Consider the following 23,385-nt stretch of genomic DNA (forward strand, 5'->3'; position numbering starts at 1 on the left):
TTTATCATTCAACTAAAAAAGTAAGAAATCCTTTTTCCCAGGCTGATAAACTTCCTTAATCTTACAACATGACTCTGGTTGCTTGTCTGTGTTACTGTATGGTTGAATGTTTTTTTTAAGTTGTTTTATGTATCTAGAGAACCAAAGGACAGATTTCCACCTCTGACGAGCACTAAAGATTTAATCTACTCTATTCTAGGCACATTGTGTATGAGAAGTGTTAAATAAATAAAGTCTGGTGGCTCTTATTGCTTATGTGTCTTTTGTGTTGCTTTTTAATGTCTCCAAGTCGACATGACTGTAAGAATGTCAGTGCTCACATCTTATTTCCAGACTCTCACGGCCTGCGTGCTTGCATACCTCAGTCGGTCTTGCTCACTTCTCGTGTGGTAATTTTAGTCCTGACGTTAGCCTGTTGAAATGACTCCTCTGACGTTTTTGCATGGGTGGTGGAGGGCTACAAATACAGACATACCAACTGAAGACTCCAAAGGCTGGCGACGTGGACTAAAAATCATTCCCCTCAAAATACAGTCACGAAAAAAGGAGGGCATGCTGGTTCATCAAGGGTGCTGCCACATGACTTTCTCACAGGTAGGAGACTGATTCACAGCATGACAAGATTCTTTTATATATATTTGTGTGGGGCCTGTAATCATTGATTTTTTTGTAAACTTCATTTTGATAGCTTTAACCTGCTTCAGTTGGGTTTTTTTTTTTAAAGCATTCAAGACTTTCAATGAAACATAACATTGTTATTCCCAGCAGAATTTACCTCAGAATTTGCCCAGACATGATCCTCTTCAACCTTCAACTATCTCCCTCACCCACCAATCCAAAACACACACACAGACATACACACACACACACACACACACACAGGTTCCTGTCTCCTAACAGACTCTGCACCTGCGCTCTGACTCTGTCAACAATTGCACTTTTGATGTCATTCAGCAGCTCTGTCCAAAGGTCCATGTGGACCTATCAGGCACAAAATACCCTCTCATATCCCGTAACAGCAGCATTTTTTTTTTGTGTGTAATTGTCTAAGGAAAAACCTCAGTGAGTGGGTAGGCCTTACATTCCTCTTGTGGTTTTGCTCTACTCTTTCTTTCTCCCTCTCTTCCTCAATCTGTTTCTGATGCTTTTCCAAGACATTCCAGATGTGGCATAGAGCCTGGTCTGGCTCTGTTGCAGTCACTTTCTACCTCTTGCTGAAAGTGCACACGGCTGCTTTGGTATTTTTTTTTTTTTCTTTTCCCACTCAAGAACAAATCGTGACTTTAAAATTGTCTTTATTGTTTTCTTTTTATTCTATAAAATTTCAGGATGCAGGCAGTCAGAAGACAACTAAGGCTGGTTGGGTTCCAGTGTTCCAAGTGGAAAGATTTCAAGTGTTTGGACACCAATGTGTTTGACTCGACAGGAACATGTTGAAGCCAACTGATGCATTTATACCTCAGCAGCAGTGTGTGGAAAATAGCTCATGTGTTTCACTTGTGGATTATAAAGTAATTTGTTAAACTGTTGCAAGTACTTGTCAGACTTTTGCTTGCACTTGCAACGTTTCCAGCAGGGAGAGGCAGTTAATGCATTTTGTTGTGCCCACATGTTTTTTATGTTGTGTCCAGCCTTGCACAGGTTTAAGGTGAAGTTACATCACTGCCATCTGGAAATTATTATCACAAAGAAATGTACGTGATGTAAGAAAGGAAAACACATGGTCATGTGGTCTGGCCCTGGTTCAAATCTGAGTCCATCACTACAGGGGAAAAAGAAGTGCCTTAAAAGGTTGACAGAGAGAAACAGATACACAGAGAGAGGGAGCCAGAGACAGAGGGAGACTTTCCTGTAATCTTATCATGAAGTCGTCCTCCTCTTCCTGGATTCTGTCCTGTTTCAGTCACCGTCCAGGAGACATAAACAGTGAACACGTCGGATCTGCTCTGCCGTTTCAGACGCGGGGTCATCACGCTGCTTCATCCGCCCAGCCTCAAACTCTCTGCAGGATGTCCGAGGGAGATGTGACAGTCCTGCCGTACAATCCTGCAGCTCTGGATCTGTCAAGACAGGAGAGCCGGACACTAACAAGGCTGTACAGCATGAACGGAGGATATCACCTGAGGATTTTACCTGATGGGACTGTGAGTGGTGGCAGGCAGGAAAATGACCCATACGGTAAGGAAGGCATTGATTGATTGATTGATTTATGTGGGATGTTGGGGTGTTGGGGGGGACTTGTTGTGTATCAGATTTGGGATCACACTCGAGATGGAGCAGTCTTCTTGTTATGGTGTAATAGAAATTAAAAAAAAGATCAGAAAATGACTGTGGTCTAGAAAAGACGAAGAGTCCATATCCTCTCTTTTCCCCTTTTTCTTATTTAAAGTCAATGCTGCACACTTGAGTTTCAGTTTCATTTCTCTGCTACAACGTCTCCACATCTGCTAACTTTTGACCACTTTGTTTGGTCTACATGATAGTTTTTACTTCACTGATGATTACATGTGTTTATTGTTGTACAGCGATTATAGATAAAAAGAGAAAATGTTCACTTAAGAGGCTTTGGTAAAAAAAAAAAAAAAAAACTGATTTTGAAAAAGTGAAAGAAAAAATATGAGTAAGGTAATTATTATACTTAAACAAAGTTTTAAGAGCATATTTATAACCCATGGTGAGAGTTGTGCTCATCTGCCTCTCAGCCCAATGGCCAATGTTCCTGGACTTCTATTGGAGCCAGCAGTTTCCAGTCAAGGCTTACTTTGTCGTTTGTCATGTACAGTATACTGTTTGCAATCCAGCAAGCAAATTGAGAAGAGAGAACGGTATTGGACCTGAGTGATGATGTCTAAGAGTGGAGTCTAAGAACTTGCACACAGATATCTGTTTAGTTAAAGCTCAAACATGTCGGACAATGAGTGATGGATACAGGATTTAATTGTGCTGTGTTGAACACAAACTGTTTTCCTGCATATTATCAGAGTTGCTAAAATGCCAGTAGACTATACAACTTGGCCCTCTAACAAATACTTCAGCCAAGATTATTTTACCAAAAATGGCCTCTTGTGCTGATGAGCTCTGTATTCTGTTCAGATTAGATTGTAGTCTATTCATATAAATAAGTTCCACAATGGCTGCTCAGTAATTACAGTACATACCTTGTGTCCTTATTTAGAAAGAAGCCTGTGTTCTCTGAACATTTGGTGAAGTATTACTGGAGAACAAAAACATGGTTACATGGTGTTTGTCTATTAACTTTATCACGAAAAGAAGCAACAACCTTGTCATATTCTTTTGTTGCAGACGTCCTGGTTCTGAAGGCCGTGAGCGTAGGAGTGGTGGTCATCAAAGGGGAGACGACGGGAAGATACCTCGCGATGAACAAAAAAGGACACCTCTACGGATCAGTGAGTCTGTTCTGTCTTTAAGGTTTGAAACAAAATGACAACCGTGAAGTCAAATCAATATGGGATGAAAAGTGTCAAATCATGGTACATGTCGAAATACTGCCAGATGTATCAAGGTGAAATAAACTCCAGTGAGATTAAGCTCGATAATCCATGCAGTTTAGTAATAGAGTGGTTAATTCCAAATTTGCATAAGACTGGAAATTCACAACGGTAAAGCCAGAAGATAAATCACAGTGAGCTATATTTTGTCACAACCAATCACATATGAGTAACTTGACCACTTACTCATAACAGATTTGTAATACAGATTATTTTATTGTTAAGCCTTTTATTCCATTTACACAGCAACAGAGATGTGTAGAGTAAAGGTTATACTATTTTTACTCTATTTTTTGTTTGTTTAAATTCATTTAATCACAATTTTAAGACCTATTGTGTTCTCCTCTCAGCAAGCACTGAACGATGACTGCTACTTACTGGAAAAGTATGAAGAAAACAACTACAACACATATCGTTCTCAAAAGTACAACTGGTACGTTGCACTGAAGAGGAACGGCCAACCCAAAGCAGGACCCGACACCCACCAGGGTCAGAAGGCCGTCTTTTTCCTGCCGAGGCCTGCAGGCAGCATGTAAAGAGAGACGTCAGCAGGAACTGTGGACACGCTCACTGAAGTCTTTACGTGCACATTAACTGATCCAGGCAAAAGTTTCCCATTAAAAGGATGGTGTAAAGCAATACGACAGGGCCGTGAAGCCGGAGGCAAAGACGAGCAGTTTTTACAGGTCGTTCAGGCTTTAATTTTTTGTACTGTATATAAGTTAAACGTGTTTATTCCTCTACTTTATCAGTTCAGTTAAACACCTTAAACGTATAACTGGCATACAATATGAGCTAATATCTCGTCCTAGATGCACATTTAGTCTCCAAAACTGCAGGGAGACAGCCGTTCTGGGAAGTATTTGTTCATGTCAGTCTTGATAAATAGATGTTTACTTTGAACCCTGCTCTAAAATACCACTGCTGGAAGACAGCACAAGCTGCTTTTACACAGAAATAGTTTAAGAGTTGATCACGTCTGGCATTAAAAGACCATCAGGGCAGTAAACGTAAAAGGCAGATCATCTGGATTAAACTAAGAAAGAAGAAAGAAAACTAAATCTCCAAAGCAGGGAATACAAGTATCATTAACATGTTGAGTGCCTTGCTTAATGAAACTCCAGCAGGGTGGATTTTTGCTTTTTTTTTATCTACAGCTGGTTTTGTTTATTTTTTTGTGACTGCTTGTGTTCTATTTGGAAAAGTGCAAAAGGTAATTTTCACCAGGGAGTAGATAGAATACTTTGAAGGACCAGTGTGGGAGGGATCTACTGACAAAGCCATTGCTAGAAATTGAATATTATACCATGTATAATCACCAGAAACTATGAATGATTGTGATTTCAATTTCCTGAAAAGGCACTTGTTGTACATTATCTAGAGAAAGAGAAGATATCCATGGAGTCACCTACAGTACGCAGCCTTGTTGTACAAGCTTACTAGTTTTCAGAGTTTTTCCTGCCGTTTGAAAGGGGAGGCTGAAAACAGTGAATGTCAGTCTGTTGTGGTCTGAAACCTCAATCTAAATGCCACTTATTCCAACTAACTGTATACAATAGACAAGGATGAAATGACATCATCTGTGTTGCAACAATGCGACGTCTATTTAAAGAGGGTTTCTACTGACCAGAGTGAAGTTTAGAGTTTAGTGATAGATTCATTATGATGGTAACTGTATTTTCAGTATGTGTTGGATTCCGGTGATTGTCTTTAAGGCAGATGTGGAGACTTTGTTTTAGTGATCAGCGAGGTTATTGTTGTTGAGTTTTTTGTTGTTGTTTTTTGAGAGAATGAGGAAGCAGAGAAAATGCAACCAAAACTCAAATATGGAGCATTGACCTTAAATAAGAAGAGGGGAAAGAGAGAGGCCGAATATGGACTCGTCTTCTTTTCCAGACCACAGAAGTTTTCTTTTACAGCTGGACTGATCTTTCTGTGAAACGTTTTCTATTTTCAGTAAAAGCACTGTTACTTTTACATGCATTATATTAGATGAAATTACACTTGTGAATATGTGTAAAATCTTCTTGATAATAAATGTTATAACTATTGCAGAATGTCATAGCAAGTTTTTAAAAAATTATAATTTATGTATTGAAGGAGTGGAAAGGCCACATAATCATCTTTTCATAAACTTCTAATATTGTTTTAAGTGTATTGAAATTTATCAGATAATTATCCTGTATCCTGTCCATATAAACTGTTCAAAAGTTTTTTCTCAAGCATCAAATACATCTGTCGCTTTCCCACTGGCAAAATGTGAGTTTGTGAAATCGTATGAGACTTACTGTGTTTATAATAAATGACAATGTTACAGGTGTTAAACACATGTGTTCTCCCTCCTCAGCAAAAACATCCACAGTAGCAATGATTAGCCACAAGATGGCAGCATTGATTCAAGTTCAGTTATTGTAACGCTGGTTTAAAATGAGGGTTTAAAAAGTGTCCGTTTCAGTCGTTGTTTTTCTAATGTTAAGTTTAAATGTCTCAACAAACCTCGGTCAAAACAAAACATAAATAAACGTAAAAGGTGAAAAAATAGTTCTAAGAAACTAAAAATCTAAAAAACAGTTCGGTTCATAACTTTCTTTTCTATGGTCCTGATTTGACAACACATTTTCTGAAATAATCTTACTTTTATAGTTTAACACAAATGTTATGACTTCATTGAACAACTTCATGTCTAAACCCAGGCATCCTAAATCATCTTTGCAAGAATAATATTAAGTCAAAATATGTTTAAAAAGATGTGATTAATGTCAGAGAAGCTCCAATCAGAAGTATGGGCACACATTTGCTGCAAATGTATATACTGGACAGAGTTTTTATTTACGCTTAAATGTAAAAGCTAATGCATACTCAAAGGCTGTAAAGTGAATGGCCTCCTCTCTTAATATGATCCTAGATTTAAAAAAGGAAGTTTCATGGAAGTCTTGCTGCTTTCCATTTAGAGTGACTGTGTTTGTCAAGTTGTGATAGATGATACAAAAAAGACCTCTGTTCACCCTGATCGAGTATTCCCACCACATTTTTGGAAGTGATGGAATTATTTGTCTAATCTCTACTTAATGTGTAACAGCTGAAACCGAACATGAGCTGAAAAGTGTTTCTCAGAGTTCCGACACACAAAAAAAGATCCTTTTTTTAAAACATTTTTGAAAGGACTGAAGCTGCTATGAATGCATTTGTTTTATTATATTTTTAGTTGTTTTACCCACTGCAAAAACATGAAAAAGTAACAAGTTAAAACACCTTGAAGTAACCAAGAAGAGAATTTTTCCTTTTAAAAAAAATCTCAGATGCTGCTAAAAACATTCAAAAAGCATTCAAAAACGTTCAAAAAACAGGTAGTTCTATCAAATGTGAGGACGCTGACCGGACATCCAGCTGCTAGAGGACAAACAGTGACTATTTCACAATCAACCCCTCATTTACACGACATTCTCTCTCCTTCTCCCACCAACCACTCTATGTGGCAGCACACACATGCACACACACACACACACACACACACACACACCTACACACACACACACACACACACACACCTACAAACACACACAAACCTGGTTGGCTGTTGGCCTGCAGGGCTGTGCAGGGCAGGAAGGGAATCATTCACTGTAAACTGAACAAGGACTGGCTTCCTCTGGGAGTCCCCAAGCCTGACAGCAGCCAAGATCCCTGCAACACAAACCACTTTAGAAAACACACACACACACACACACACACACACACACATACACACACACAGTTAAACTTGTACACACCCTGAAACTGGGACATATTCCCTCATCAGTTACTCCTCTCTTCCCTCAGTTCCATCTTTCTTCACTGTTCTCTCTCTTTCTCTGCTTCCAGCCTCCTTTAACATTAACCTCGATCTCATTTCATTCTGGTCTCCCATAATTCCTTTGTTTAGCACTTTATGTATTTATCTATCTTCAGGAGCTATCTTCATCCTTCTGTGTATTTTCTTGTTCTTTCTTCTTCTTTTCAGGAAAATGGTGCTGAGCCAAGTTCATGGTGCCTCCAAAATGTGTAACTTTTCGTAAGAAGCTCTGTTTTTAGAGGATCGTTCTCGTGTATACATGGCCTTAGTTTGTCTGTGAACTTGCGTTCATTTGTAATGGCAGACACAGAGACTTTTGGAAACAATGCAGCTAGGCCCACATTAGCTCGTTGATTAATGTCCTCTCATCACTTCCTTAATCTGTATCATTCCAACCTAAAGACCTTTTTAATAGAATTAAACAAACCACATCATACATACACTAGTCGTGCTCAGTTCATAAAGACAGTCATCTAGGGGAACACCCAGAGCTGCTAATGCTCTGCTGAACTCCAAATAAACTGAAAGATTCAAATCGTACGTTTTATATCTTTTCCAAATGAAGCACAGACCTGAGTAGGAGAACATTGTGGCTGCAAGGCATCCGGCGGGAGGACGAGCTTGGTCGCCCGTGGGATTCAAAATCCAAACATGTGTATGTCTGCAGTCAGCACTTTAGTTAACTCTCAAAGTTATTTTCACCTTATCCAAACAGTGTAAGATTATATCAGGGGTATCATGAATGCTGGATTAAAAGTTAAAATGCAAGACAACTACAAACCCCATTTTTAGACTGAGTTTTACAATTGTTAACAAATATAGGCTACAGTGAAATAAAATGAATAAGCTGGTGCTTAGAATTCACTAAAACATGCTTTCGTATTTAGTATAATGGTTGATGGGTACTGATATTGTTTTATGTGTAATTTATCATATCTAAAGCAAATATTGTGATATTGTATCGTAATGGGTGATTTAAGCAACAGCTTGCAAAATAAATGAACTGAAACTTTGGGCCGTTTCGTTGGATCATTCGTCCAGTCTGATTAAATGTAAGGACCAATCGTCTGAAGAACTGGTAGCTGGGGGAGGGGTTTCTTTTCGCCCCCAGGCCACCAACTCTGACACGACACTGACTGTATCTACGCATCATGTTCGACTGATTAATGCTTCTGCAAGCTTTGGTGATTACACTAACTGCTAATGTTCACAATGTTCTTTTGTTATATATGAATAATGCTGCTTTGTTTGTGGGACTAGAAGTTCTTCAAGTAAAGCTCTTGATTGATCAACCTATTTAAAGCGCCAATATTTTACAGAAGGAAAGCAAATACTTTTTAAAAGGAAACACAGTTTTGAAATGACAGTATGTAATAGTATGAACGTTGGCATTAAAAACAATATAAAAATCAAATACATATAGGGCTTCAGTGCCTTAATGGCAGATGTCGCGCAGGTGTTATCATGAGTTAGAAAATCACAGCATGTGTAGGACCTAGTTACCGTGTAATCGGTTCAGACCATACAGTCTATTATTTAGATGTTTCAAAGAAGCTCAGCAAAATGTACATTAGTCTCAGTCTTTCTTTATCATATAGCAGAAACAGAAGTGCAGGTTGCCTCGAGAAGAATGATTGTGTCTTATTTTCAAGCAGCCAGCTAAATAGGGATAAATCCAACAAAGGCCATTTAAAAAAATCGTCTAACAGGAGATCAACTTAGCCAAAAATGAACACATGATAAATAATTGTTTGGATGGGGTAAATGTCACTAAATCCCTGTGGTTTCTCTACTCTGCTCTTTACTTCAGCCTCATCTTGTTCTGGGGGCATGGTCATGAAAACAGCGATGCTTCGTCAACGTAACTGTAGCCAACACATGATAATCTTTTCACCCCTCTAGCTTTACACATACACCACGACTGAAGCGGAAACGGGGATGCATTTCCGTCAGCTGATCCAGCTGAAAATGCTGACACTGTCCCCCCCCCCCTCCAGCTCTCTGCTGCTGCTCCCTGGGAAGAAAGGGACAGGGAAGAGAGGGTAAGCAAATAAGGGGACAGAAAGAGCATTTTGACGACCTCGAGGATTGCCCGGATGCTTGTGGTTGGCCCTACAGCAACTGTTTTCCTAATAGATGATTTGTGCTGCATCGACACATTCTGCAGGGGCTCCAAACATGCAGCCTTCCCTCAGAGTGGGATCCAGTGGCATTTGTCAACCGAAAGACCCTTTAGGATTCAGCTAAAGAACTGACACAGTTTTTATATAAAAGGGCAGCAACTTTTAGTGTAAAAAAAAAAAAAAAAGGCCTGAAAGATTTATGACGCCAAAGTTAGTAGTATCTTCTTTCACAAGGGTCAACCCATAATTATGTTAATAGCTTTTATTACCATAACCATAGGAACTGTCGAAAGACAAAACTAAAAATGTAACTATTGATATATTGAATATAGAAAAAAAGATGTTTATTATATGATATTTGGGAATATGTTCGCACATGGACCGTCATGATCGCTTCAAATACAATGTTGATGAAGGAACAAACGTAACACCGAGAAATGGCAGGAAGACGGGACTTTTTCCCCCTGCACTCCGTTTGAATTTACAAACACACAAACAAACACGCTATTCCACTTGCAAACAAACACACAGACCCACTCGTGCTTTACACCAGTGTCTCACACATTTCGAGTGTGACTCTCAGTCACTGCTTGAACTTCCGAAACATGGAAGAACTGAAATCCATTGTCTTAGTCCAGAAGGCAAAACACACACATTACACAGACGCACACTCACGCACACTCACACACACACACACACACACACACCTTATCATGAGACCGGAAGCTGGCCTGTCTTCTCAGCTGTGATGTCTCACATGCAAAAATACTCACTCACACACAGACCCACTGCTGCGATGACGCCTGTGATGGTCAAAAATATCCTGAAAGGAGCGTAAAGAGTGACATCATCTCTCTGTTTGCTTCTTTTATCACTTTAACATTCTGAGAACTAAATGACACCAGAGATTATTTAAACAGTCACTCACTCCCACACATACAGACACACTAAAGTCAGAATATTAGTTTGCACAGCCCTTTGAAGACTCTGAGGCGGCTGATTTCTTGACATGACCCATATTACTCAGCATCCCATAGGAAACTGTGCTCTGGTTCCTACTGCTGAAAACATCTTTTCTTAGTACGTCTCTGAGAGTCTCTGTGACGTTTTAGACTTCCTGATGACGTTCAGAAGGCAGGAAAGGGCCTGCTGTTCAAATGTTCTGTATTGTTTAAAGGTATTATTCACTTCTATGCTATTATACCATCAAAATAGAGAAAAATAAACAGGGACGGGAACACAATGTCCACTGAAAGGACGCCAGTTTCTTGTGAATGATGACAGTGACCTCTGATGAAAACAACTAAAACTGGAGTAGCATGAGACCCAAATAGCAGTGAAAATGAAATAATGAAATGTAATTTTTTTTGTGGGTAAAAATGTAGCCCTATAAACATATTATCATTTTGTACTAAAAATCAGTCTTAAAAACAATCTCTCAAAAAAAATCCAAGCATGTTTTTTGAATGCACACACAGGAGCGGAAAAACAAAGTGGTGTTTGTAAAAAAAAAAATAAAAAAAATAAAGGAATGATTGTACCATCTCTCATTTATCAATTCTTTTTATCCTCATTCTACTTACAGTCTGTGATGTGAAGTCGTCCCTCTCTCCCTCAATTTCAACTTTTCATTGAGCTCTCTCCCCTTGTTGATTTTAAACTAATGTTCCTTCGTTGTGTTTAACTGCATCATACCTGCCTTTTGTATTTCTCCTATTTCTGTCATTTGCACTTATATGATTTTTATACTCTCTGTTTGGCCCGTCTGTTGATCTCTGTTCTTTTCTTTCCCTAAATGTTAATGTATTTGTTTTAATCTGAAAAGCACTTTGTAAACAGTCTTTTTTTAAAGGCGCTAAATAAAGTTGTTAGTATTATTATTATTATTATTATTATTCTATGTGTGCCAAGGACATGATGCAAGTATCCTTTTCAGCATCCTTTGTCTTTCTTTGCCTGGAAGTTGTCATGGAATAAGTCATATTCTGGCAATGAATGCGTAAGCAATGCCCTTACGCCCACTCGTCCTCGCTGCCCAGTCTCCTTTCTGGGAAAGAAACGTCCGAGTTCCACCTCTTATCTCCTTCCTGTCATTCAGAACCAAAAAAAAAAAGGAGACTGAAGGCAAAATACTGTAGCTCTAGAAACAAACACTGAGGGCTAGTCATGGCAAATACCTCACGTTCCAAACACCCCAGATATCTTACACTGTTTGGTTGTGGCTGTGGCCATGTCATTGCAGGATACTGTGGCTTCCTCCCTCTTTCATTCAGTCTTATACTCACTCCCACGTTTTATTCCGTCCTTGTTTCCGTTCCTTTCTGTTTTTAGTCTACATCCTTTTTGTGTGTGTGCTCAGACAAGAGGAGAAGCTATAATTGTCCTCTCGTTCTCCAGAAAGAATGTCCAAAGCAAACCGGCCTTTTGAAGTGGTCTATTGTCTGCTGACCTCAGAAGGTGAGGAAGCGATGGAGGGGAGAAGAGAGTGGAGGAGGGGTGGTGTAAAAGCTGGGAATAATGGAAAGGTGAGCAAATGAAACAAAAGAGATAGGAAGGGAGAAAGACATGATGAGATAAAGTTTTGCAAGAAATTTCTGAAGAAAGTGTACAAGTCAAATATAATGTTTATTCTTTAGATGCTATAGGCAAATTGGTCGGCTATTCCATGCTGATGCTATTAAAGCTGTTAGCAAATAGCTTAATGAATCTTCTGAACAGTCAGAAATATCTTTAAAAGTTTATCGATGTTAGCCTTTAAGTGCACCATCAGAGCTGAGTTTAGCTCTGCTCTTATTTGAATGTCATCGTTTTGACATTGATATTTGACATTGATCAACTTCTATTTCAATTGTCTTAAATGCTGATTATACGGGTGGAAAATGTACCTCGACAGCCGTATCACATGCTGCATCACTAAACCTCCACATTTCCAGTATTGCTAAAAACCAGTCTGCTCTGTTTCTGATTGGCTATAGTAGCGTCACTCTGTTGCTACCTCAGACGTTGGCATAGAGGTAGGATCTTGATCTGTGACAGCCATAGTGAAGGTAAGACGTCGCAGACGCAAACATGCCCCACCCAGCAGCCCATCCTGACCTAAACCCAACAGAGTATTTTAAGTTGTGAGAGTGTTTCTAGCACAGCTCATCCCTGCTGTGAGGGGCATGTTTACAAGTTTATGTGTGAAAGTGGCTAAGGAAACATATACAGACAATGTGAATTAACCTGCTCTGTTAAGATGGCCCATATCAGACATTACACTAGTTTATACTAAAGAGTTGGTTGTGGTCATTTGTGACATTTGCACCGTCCACTGAGTTGTATGTTGGTATTTTCAGGGTTGCAGTGCATGTGTGAAAGGGATTGGCTTAGAGATAAATTGAATGTAAAAGCATGCGATCAAACTTGTAATTATTCAAATACATCACTGGTTGTGTGTGTGTTAAAAGTCAGTTTGCATGTGTGTTAAAGGCGAAGGAAAAGAAGGGTTGTAGCAATCAGTTTCCCGCTGACTCCCTCCTCCCCCTCCTCTTCTGTCTGTTTGTCCCTCGGTCTCTCATTCACAAACACAAACTATTCGCTCCTCACACTCACACATATGTACACACAAACACACTCCCTTACATGGCCCAAGGCACACAGTGTACAGTTACTCACATCCCCAGGAAGCGGAGGTATGACATCACCTTATCATCTCCTGCGGGCCCATGGGAAGGCTGGAGGGGGGAGAGACTCAGATAGAGAGAGAGAGAGAGAGAGAGAGAGAGAGAGAGAGAGAGAGAGAGAGAGAGAGAGAGAGAGAGAGAGAAATTGGAAAGGGGGAGGGGCAAAGACAGAAGGAGAGAACAGAAAGAAGTCAAAGAAAAATGACAGAGCAGAATAGAAAAAAAGGAAATAGAGTAAAAACGAAGATGAGTTAGAAGATAAGTGACAAAAAGATTCTGACATCACTGCAAAATGGACTGTTTTCGTCTTACACAATGCTGTATTAAGGCTGGTACCAATAATCCCCCCCCCCCCCACACACACACACACACACACACAGACTGGCAATGTACGACACTTGCTTTATGGCATGTGTTGAAGCTGGTGCACACTGAAAAGAATCACTGTGGTGGGTGTAATAATCCCAGTTATGAGTGCTCTGAAAAGAGGTCAGTTTGAGGAACAGAGAGCTGGACTTCATTAATCACACATGACTAAGAATCATGTTTAGCCAGATTGACAGTGTGCTGGGGTACAAGGCAGATGGCTGTTCCGTCATGAGCCCGGGTCTGCTGAAGTTTTCTGACCGTTAAAGGGAGGTTTTGTTTTTTTCTTGCAACGCTATGACAGATTAAGCTGGGCCCTTGTCATATAGCAATAAGTAAGGTACTTTAACTGCTTTTTGTAAACATAACAATGAGCATTGTCTTTTTACCTTTTGTACAACAAGTAAGGTCCTTTACCTGCTTTGAGAGTCTTGAGATAACACTTGTTATGAGCTGATGCTATAAAAATAAAGATTGATGATTGATTGATATACTGAGCTGCAGTTGTAATGGATGTATTGTCTTTTAATGGCAACAAGGGAGAATAGCAATCTGGCTTAATTTCAATCCTGATGTCCTGTCCAACCATTAAATACTTATCTATTTAGGATCATATCACAATCCAATATGCTTACAAAATACACATACTAATCTGTGGGTCAAGAGACATTGCATTTCTTGTATTCGCAAAATTTGCATACTAATGATGTCAAATGTAGGTCCCGCTCAGTGTGAATTATTATTTAGTATGAATATATGAAAATATAAGACAATGCCATAATAAAACAGTTTTATTATGTTCATTCACATTGCATTGCAGTAGATGGTTGCGCACCTGTCACAGGATAGAAAAGGCCACCCCCGCTCGCTCGCAGTGAGTTTTCTTGGCATGCTGGAAAAATTCTGGGTAAAGTTGAAGTTAAAATTTGTTTGTGTACAAACATGTTGCTCACCCCGAAATTTTCCGGACATTTTCAGGAGTTATGTGGAATTGTTAAAACACCTTTATAGACTTAAAACTACTTGTTCCTAACAGACCTGATAATATAAAGTGAACGTATCTGTATATAACCCACTGCTGACAACATATTAAAAGTCTAAAATAACTTTGGGTGGAAAGAGACTAAATCACAAGTTCATTGGAAAATTCTTCACCAACAGTCGATTGTTTGTGCGTAAATGTCTGAATCAGACACAATGAAAGGAAACAGTTGGAGCACTGAGTCAGTCCAGCTCTCATATCAAACACGGTGGGAAAAGGCTACTGAGCCTGTTCTGCACCACAATAACACTAAAGTGTAATACTGTTTAACTTTACAAAGAAATCTGACAGTTACATATTTAGTTTTCAAGGCCAAAGACTGTTTTCTTCCTCCAACATCATGTTGAATCTATAATTCACAGACATATTTACATCGGTGTGCTTTATGTGGAGAGCAGAACAAATGACACCTGACATATACCATCATCTAAACTTATTATTAACTTTTTAGGTTAACCATCAACAAAAGGTATCAATAATACCAGGTTGTTGTTGTTTTTCTATTACTGGCTTGTTTTCACATCAATGGTAACTGTGGTGGACACGTAAAAGTAAAGGGAATACACCACTGGCCCATAATTGGCCAGTGCCTGGGACATGCACTACCACTTGCAAAGAGCGAACGAAGTGGAATATACATTCACTTTATTCACATCTTTTTTAACCTAACCAAATCGATATATAGGCAAAGTGTGTTAAGTTTATGACTTATAGGTAATGCCTTTCTTTGTGTGGAGTCAAAAATAAGAATTGGACATGTTTTGTTTTTTTTACACTTAATTGATGTTAAACTAAATTTAAATGTAATTTAATTATAAAATAATTAGGCATCTAATTCCTGTGTGTTAAGTTGTGTGATATTGCCAGATGATTTTTAGACCTGCACTACATTTATCTGATAACCACTCTGAAAGCCTTTGTGATTTATTAATTACCGTAGACACAGCACTTAAACAAGGCACTGGCAGTCTTCTGTTACTATACTTATCGATCACCAATAATACATTTGTTTACTCATAAAAACACAAACTGAGACCAAATCCTATTGTCTAGTTGTCATATTATCTGAGAGATTTCATTCACTCGGTGCAAAAACAGGCAGGTCTGAAGCGTCACTATGTGGCATGTGTCTAAAAATGGCTCCTGGTCTATTTATAGATTAATGGACGGATGGGATGGCTGTAACTCTGCTCAATGTCAGCACAGCCCAATGACATAACATAAACCAATGTGCAACTGACATTGTGCTATGTGCTACGATCATATTCCATAATAGTATCAGTCTATTTTATCACTGCTGACCGGATTCAACATCACAATTTCTCTTCGGGTTGTACAGTAATTCATTCAGCAGGATGTGCTTCTTTTTTCATCTTTGTGTGGGAGTTATGTCCACACTCGTGCATTTATGTGTGTGTGTGTTTTACTAAATAAAGCTCTGTTTCCTTGGTAACACCTTAGGATCATACTGATGCCTCCAGAGTATCAACTCCCATGAAGATTTTTGGTCAATGAACGTGTAGTAGGTCTGAACCCATTCAGAAAATGATCCTAAAAAGGATGAAAATAACCCTTTTATTTAATTCCCTGTCATTTCTTTCACAATCAACACAACCAGCACACATATAGGCTCTCATAAACAATGACAAACGTACACACTCTCCACTCTATCAACCATCAGGCATTTGTGATCACATAAAGTCAGATACACTCCAGAGGGGGCGTGTGGAAAGGGGATCCATTATTTTAGCTTCTGCTTGCCGCTTTTGTGTGCAGCTCAGCTGCTGAAAGGGAGCGATCAGCCAACCATAACAATCCATAATGGCTTTTCTGCCTCATCCACAAGTCTAGAAGCGTGCCTCCGGTCGGGGCTATCCCGATGTGCCACCCCCCCCCTTACCCCTCCCAATCCTTTCCTCAACCCTGTTCCCATCCCCATAGGGACTCTGTTTGTGTGTGTGTGTGTGTGTGTGTGTGTGTGTGTGTGTGTGTGTGTGTGTGTGTGTGTGTGTGTGTGTGTGTGTGTGTGTGTGTGTGTGTGGATGTGTCTTTCTGTTTGTGTGTCTCTGTGTGTGTGCGAACGGGAATTCAGGGCCATGGCTGTGACTGTGACAGCGGAAGACCCCATTGAAAAGGAGTGGAGTCAGCCAGGGCAAGTGGGGGCCCCTGAGTCTGTCTGATCACGCAACAGCAACGGGGGCACCAGGCTCAGGGTGGGTGCAGAGCAGACTGGTTTGAGGTTCTGAGGATCATGCTGGAGTTAAAGGCAAAAACAAATCTCCTTTTATTCTCTTCAACAATCTATTTAGAGGAACATTTTAATAAATCCAAATGTTATGTATCTTAAAATGTTTGGAATTGGGAAATATGCAAAAATACAAAGTCTTTTCAAAGAAATGTAGCTTTACCTCAAATCATACTTACTGCATAACTTTGAGTCCATGTGGTGTGTTTTTGTTTGCTACCTTACGTCTGAATTATGAATTAAAAAGCTCTTAACTGTTACTAAACCAGTTCACTAAAACATTCTCTATCATGAATTGGATTAAAAATAACTTTAAAAAAGCCTATTTTTTGGAGTATAGAAGCCTAGATTTCAGAAATGCCTTATTGGAAATACAATATATTCATATATATCATGTTTTCAATTTGACAAAAAATATTGGGAACACATGCTGACGTACAATCATCCAGAAGTGGATTTCCAGCTCAAATCAAAGTGTGAGTACTGGAAACAAACTTTTATGGTTAGTTTAGTACATAAATTATGGAAGGTACACTTCCCTCCATAAACGTCTGCTTGAGTGCTGGCTAAGACCACAATCCGGTTTCCATAAAAGATTTACCTGGTGAGAGCAAGTTGCCAAAGTTCTTGAACTCTTTACAACCAGGACAAACACAGACTTCTTGTTTTTCAGGCACCGCATGATTAGGATGATATAAATGGGCATCAAGATATACTATGAAATATTCCTGCTCATGGACTGTTATGAGTTATAGGATGCATTAGATCAAGTACAGATAATACATGGATGAAAGGGTTTTTGGCATTCTGACTTGTATAAAGTTTAAATGCCAAAATTGTTAACCAGTTGAGAAAAAAAAGTGTGTGACTAACAAATTGACAGGCATCATTTGTAACTCCATAAAGTAGGCCTACCTGCTTTTACATCAATGTTTAGATACCGCTTCCCACTATACAGTAAGTGCCTCCTCCTTCCTCTGCTCGCTGCTGACCGCTCCCAGGGGAACAGCATCCATTTTAAGGAGGAAAAGAGCAACGGAAGGAAGGCAAGATGATGGAGGAGGACTGGGAGAATTAAAGTTATATGCGGTGGTGGTGGGTGAGCTTGAGAGGAGGGGACGACAAAGTAAAAATAAGAGGAGATTGTGAGGAAGGGAGGAAAGGAGAGGAGACAGAGAAAAAGAGAGGGAAATCAAGTAGCCATCCGGTGATCATTTTACAGGCTGAGGGGAAGTGTTCCTGGAGCGGGGATGGAGCCAGACAAATGACTGAATGAGAGCTAAGTGGGTGGCAACACTGGTCTGTTACACAGCTACTGGCCTTCATCAGTCCTGCAGGTAGACAAGAGGAACAAGAGAGGGAAGCTATGATCTACAGGCAAAGTACAGCAACGCATCTGTCTGGCACAGAATAGCCTTGCTTTTTAACTACATGTATAAAAGAAGCTTTTTAAAAAAAGAGAATTGTAGAGACAAACAAGTACATACTTTATCGCTGTTACACTTCAAATGTAACCTTTTTTTATTAAGCTGTGCAACATTTTTGGAGATGAGGAAGAGACACAAAGGTGCAGGGGAAGTCAAGTAATCACCTAAGCCTGTTAAGTATATCCTCCAGGAGACACAGAAACTTTTTGCAATATTTTTCGCCAGTTAACTCATCCAAAAACGTTGTTTAACCGTCCTTCATTTTTTCCCATTAGGATACATAGACCCACTCCTCCACTTTGTGCATAACCAGGCCACTCTGCATTACACATTATAAATTAATAGCCCGATGTGCTGACATGAAACACGGAGCATGAGATGCACTTTGAGCACGAGAGAAATCTGAGGGTTTGTTGGAAAAATTAAAAGTTGTAAACCAAACCGGCTCACATCAGTGTAAGCAAAAAGGCAGATGGTGAGGTAACAGAGGTGAGTTTACATATGCAGAGAAAGAAGAATATGAGACAGATGGTTGTTTGTTGACTAATCTCTCTCAAAGCTCCTTTTTGCACATTTACACTCTGGTCAGACACGGCTGACTTGAGACCCAAATAACTTATCCTCCTCTTTGCAAAGATCTTTTCCCCCACATCCCTTCTAGTTTTTTCTTTCCCATGTCACCGTATATGACCATATTTCTTAATGCCATCAACAGGTTTCATGCTCCCGAGGACCTTATAAATGTCAAATCATTCTGAATGTAGTCAATATCTTACACAGCTTTCCCCAAAGTTCAAAATCAGATGAAACCAAATGAGGTGTGATGATGACAAGAAAACTGAGCACCAGGTGTCCATGTCTCTTCTCCGTCTTCCCCCACTTGGAAACAGACACTCTCACCTCTCTTTTCTCCTTCCATCTGCCCCCACCTGGTCTGATTTGGCAGCCTCATAGTCCTAGGAAGTGAACAAGAGATGCTGGAGAGCGTTTGGTTTCGACGCTAACAGACACCGTAAACTTCTCGAGAGAATCTAATAAGAAAAGTGCTCTCTTCCTTTGGCTCTGGAAGGCAACATTTAGCAGGACCATACTAGAAATTATTGCAGCCTGTCAACTTGTCTGTGTTGAGGAAACGGTTGGCTTACCACTGAAGTTATGAGGCTTGTTAGTGAGCAATACCGACATGAAACTCTTCAACTTTGAAATGCAAAAAAAAAAAAAAAGGATCCAAAATCATACTTAAAAGTTGAACAAGTGTATACATCTGTTTCTCTGCCTGTGATTGCACCAATTCTTGTTTGCATCTGTGGCTTTGCTTGTGCATCCATGTGTGCACATTTGTTTGTGCATGTGTGTGTGTGTGTGTGTGTGTGTGTGTGTGTGTGTGTGTGTGTGTGTGTGTGTGTGTGTGTGTGATAGAGTCCTGCAAGGCCCCTGGTATCCAACAGAGGAATGCAGCAGTCTCTTGAAAAGTAGTTATCAGCTAATGAGAATTCCACTCGGAGCAGGAAGGAAGGGCTTAGAATGCGTGTCCCTCAGCGAATTGGGGCGAATGTTAATCACAATGCCTTTAAGTGCACGCATACACGCACACACACACGCGCACACACGCTTGCAGGCATGCACACGCTGGAGTCTAGACCGTGCAGAGAGTTGCAGACCCTGACACATGAATGGACAGGAGGGAGGAAAAGAGGGGAAGAAAGAAAGAGGATGTTTTTAAAAAACCAATGTTGGTGTTGTCTTCGTGGTTTTGAACTAATTGGTTTCAGATGAAAATCAGGGCTCACAAACTCTAGAAGGCATTAATGTTCCCCATCTTGCACTCCATCTCACTTCTTAAAAACACCCTCCAACTTTCCCCTCCTCCTGGCTTGCTGTCTTCCTGTGGTGTTGACCAGTTAATTCATGAACGTCAACCTTGGATGTTTTGTAAAAACTGCTGTGTCATGGCGGTCGTAGGTCCAGAGAGATGTTTTTTTAAGTAATAGCCTCAAAAATAAAAGTTTAGATACAACACAAAACAGTGTGGTTTTCCGCTGCCATGCTGAAAACTGACCACTTCACGAGCTGAAAGTCGGAATCCTCTCTCCTTTCTCTCCTTCAATCTTTTCTTCAATCCATCTCCCTCTTTCTCTTTCTGTCTCTGTCTCGTTCTCGATCTGTTTTGCCGTGAAGGACACCAGGCCTTTGGAGATCCCGTCCCTCAGGAAGAAAGCAAGCATCCCCCTCCCTCCTACTGTTTTTTCATAACCTATTATTTATGTCTGACAGACCTCCTCCAGACAAATGGCTGCCATATGGAGAAAGAAAGGCAGAGGAGATGGAAGGAAGGACGGAAGGAAGGAAAAACTTTGTGTCCTTTTTTTTTCCTGGCCTTGTGAGTTTCTCGTCAAGGGTTTTGAAAGTCGATCAGTTTTTGAAGACGTTCAGTGAGCTGTGTTAATGTTTCCTGTTGGATGACCTCATGTTTCGTGCCACACAAATGACAGAAAGTAAAAGTGAGCTGCCTGCTCTCTCATTGAGCTGATAAGGACATCAATCTTGTCTCATTGTAAAGAGATGCACAGACTCTAGGCTGCAACCACAACCGCACACACACACCATATTTATAGTCCCCAAGGACACATTTCTATAAACACACGTAAAACCTTTAGGACAGCTACATTTTTAAAAGGGAAGTAGCAAATGTTTTAAAAAAAAAAGGTGATATTTTTGCTACTCACCTTTAGTGACGTGTTGAATAAACTAAAAACTGTGAAGACAAAACAACCCACAGTCCTAGGAAACAATTATTTTATAGGAAGTATAGCTTTGCATTGTAAGGTATAAGTTTGTTGGTTAATAGGAAACAGGCATATGGAGAGCGTAAATAATGGAGTGCAATGGTCTTTCTGCATTATCGGAAGCCCTAAGCGATCATGTGACAATAATTAAAATTTAATGAATTTAAAAAAATAAAATAAAAGTCCACTCGTTGGTTTTGTGCTTAATCTCATTTACAGTTCTTTCTTCTCAAGTTTCTAGACAGACTGTAAACAATGACCACAGAGAAGAAAGTTTTTGCCATATGTACCATCCACTGGACTAAAGAAAAACAACTTGGTCGTAGTTCCCACATGCTATGATGTTGTTTGACGATGACAGTCAGTCACATTTTCCACATTTGGTTTTTAATGGGACTTGAACTGGTTACTCTAAGGTTCTCAACCCAGGTCCCTAAAGGATGAGCAAATGGCAAAGAAATAGTCCAATCAGGTGGGGTTTTGAACCAGGAATCTTCCTGCTGTGAGGCAACAGCATTAGCCACTGTACACTATGAACTTGTATGGATTATGACAACCTTTTGCTTTCTTTTTTGAAATACTAAGACCGCTTGCTTTGCAAAAGTCAAATGAGCAAAGAGATGTAAACGTTTGCCAACAGTTGGGATGTAATTCTGGAAATGCAATGAAAAAGATTTTTGTGGTGGATTATTGTAAGGCTTGATGAAAAAGATATCTTTGACTAAACTTTGACATGGCTGCTTCTTAAAATGAAATGTTCTCCCTTTTTTTTACAATAGATTAAAAAAAAACCCTCTGCTTCTTCTCCTCTTCAGTGTCCTTATGTTTTCGCTCATCTGCTTTTTAAAATGTTTATCCTTCCTCGGTTTTTCTTCCTGGCTCTTCTTCATTGCTCTCCGGAGTCACTCTTCCTGTCAGAATAAAAGTGTCTCTTATGTCTGGTCCCTTGGGGAGCAGCTGGCCAGCAAATCCCCAATGCCCCCCTCCCCCCCCCCTCAATTCTCCCTTCCTTCCTTCCTCCATCTCTCATGTAATAGCTCCTTGTTCCATGTTGAACAAAACTGAACCTTTGTTGCCTCTCTCCGCCTCTATCTAACCTCACAACCCACCAATGTTTCTCTCTTGGAGCCCAGAAACCTTTAAAGCAGGAACAGGGAAATTGTAAACAGCAGGTTTTTGAGCCTGGAGGCCAAGGCAGAGTCCAGCAGGGCTCAGAGTCCAGCAGAGCAGAGAAGCAGGCCATTGTTACTGGGGGATTAGGAAGGGAGGTGAGGGTAGGGTTGCCACCTCTAACACCATACCACACACCTCCTACTTTAATCACCAACGGCAGCACAACATGCCCGTTCACACACATATTTTAAATTTACCAAATGTCAACTGCTTGTCTAGATGTGAGCTGGACTTTTGAATTTTAAAAATCTGTCCCTACGTGGGACTTTTTTTAAATTTACATTCACAGATGTTTACCTCCTGTTTTAGCTAATATGTGCAAATGAGTATTAGCTGTTGCATTAGCTGTTCATTATGATACTGTTACTGCTACAGTTGTCTGGGGAGAGTGACCATCTGTTCTTTAGATTGTGATTCAATAAGGAAGGCAACATTTTCTCCATAATGAATTATGGATGAGCCATTACCTGCAGGCTCTCCCCAATCTCTCTGTTTGATTGTTGATCATTACTTTTACAGTTTTTTAGCATGGACTCCAAAAAGAACTTTATCAGTCTACATGAGCCGTCGTTACTATACGAGTGGGTGCATAACAGAACAAACTTAATAAAAGGTCTGAAATAAAACAAAAATGGAGAATAAGGCAAACATAAGCACTTTACACATTGTAATTCCACCTTTGCCCTTAACTTCTATGCTAGAATTACACACAAGGAGAAATCTCACAGATATTTATCTATAACTCAAAGATCTAAAAATATTGCCAATCACAGTCAAAGATATTAATATTGTATCAAACAGAATGGTAATTAAAAATGAGTACCCCATATGATTTCATGTGATCTCACATGATCTAATAGGTATCAATTAATTAATCATCATTTGTATAGCACCAACTCATAACAAGTTTTATTGTGAGATGCTTCACAAAAGAGCTGGTAAAAGACCATATTCATGGTATAAAGCATAAAGTTAACCTTTGTAGTGAGGAAAACGTGTTGGGAAAGAAAAGGGCGTTTCCAGAGTGGATGAGAAAATGTTTGGGGGAGGTATGTAACAGAAAAGTAAAATTAAAACATGTTTCTTCCCCAGTCCACAAACTAAAGAAAGAACTTCTCAAACATGAGAATGACCAAAATACAAAGTCAGCAGGAGGCAGGTGCCCCCCATCCTGTCAAACCAGCTCCTGCAGCAATTCACCAAGCTCCACCTGCATTCCA

General features: G+C 39.8%; 1 protein-coding gene across 2 annotated transcripts; it reads left to right on the plus strand.

The window, feature by feature from the left end:
- Positions 1–515: 515 nt before the first annotated feature.
- Positions 516–5,834, plus strand: LOC306832066 (putative fibroblast growth factor 1). 2 transcript variants are annotated; one of them, XM_079356456.1, is made up of 4 exons: positions 516–594; positions 1,959–2,178; positions 3,304–3,407; positions 3,860–5,834. In XM_079356456.1, the coding sequence occupies exons 1-4, from the start codon at positions 553–555 to the stop codon at positions 4,043–4,045; spliced, it is 552 nt and encodes a 183-aa protein (XP_079212582.1). In that variant the 5' UTR covers positions 516–552; the 3' UTR covers positions 4,046–5,834. The 2 variants fall into 2 exon arrangements, with proteins under 2 accessions (XP_079212582.1, XP_079212581.1); XM_079356455.1 differs by lacking the exon at positions 516–594 and having other exon boundaries at positions 1,576–2,178.
- The last annotated feature ends 17,551 nt before the right edge of the window (positions 5,835–23,385 follow it).

The sequence above is a fragment of the Symphodus melops genome, assembly GCF_947650265.1.
Source record: "Symphodus melops genome assembly, chromosome: 11".
Taxonomy (NCBI): Eukaryota; Metazoa; Chordata; class Actinopteri; order Labriformes; family Labridae; genus Symphodus; species Symphodus melops.

Excerpts from the sequence above, each read along its gene's own strand:
- LOC306832066 (XM_079356455.1), top strand. The coding sequence starts at position 1,863 with ATGAAGTCGTCCTCCTCTTCCTGGATTCTGTCCTGTTTCAGTCACCGT. Across the intron at positions 2,179-3,303 it reads GCAGGAAAATGACCCATACG|ACGTCCTGGTTCTGAAGGCC; the intron begins GTAAGGAAGGCA and ends CTTTTGTTGCAG. Across the intron at positions 3,408-3,859 it reads AAGGACACCTCTACGGATCA|CAAGCACTGAACGATGACTG; the intron begins GTGAGTCTGTTC and ends TTCTCCTCTCAG.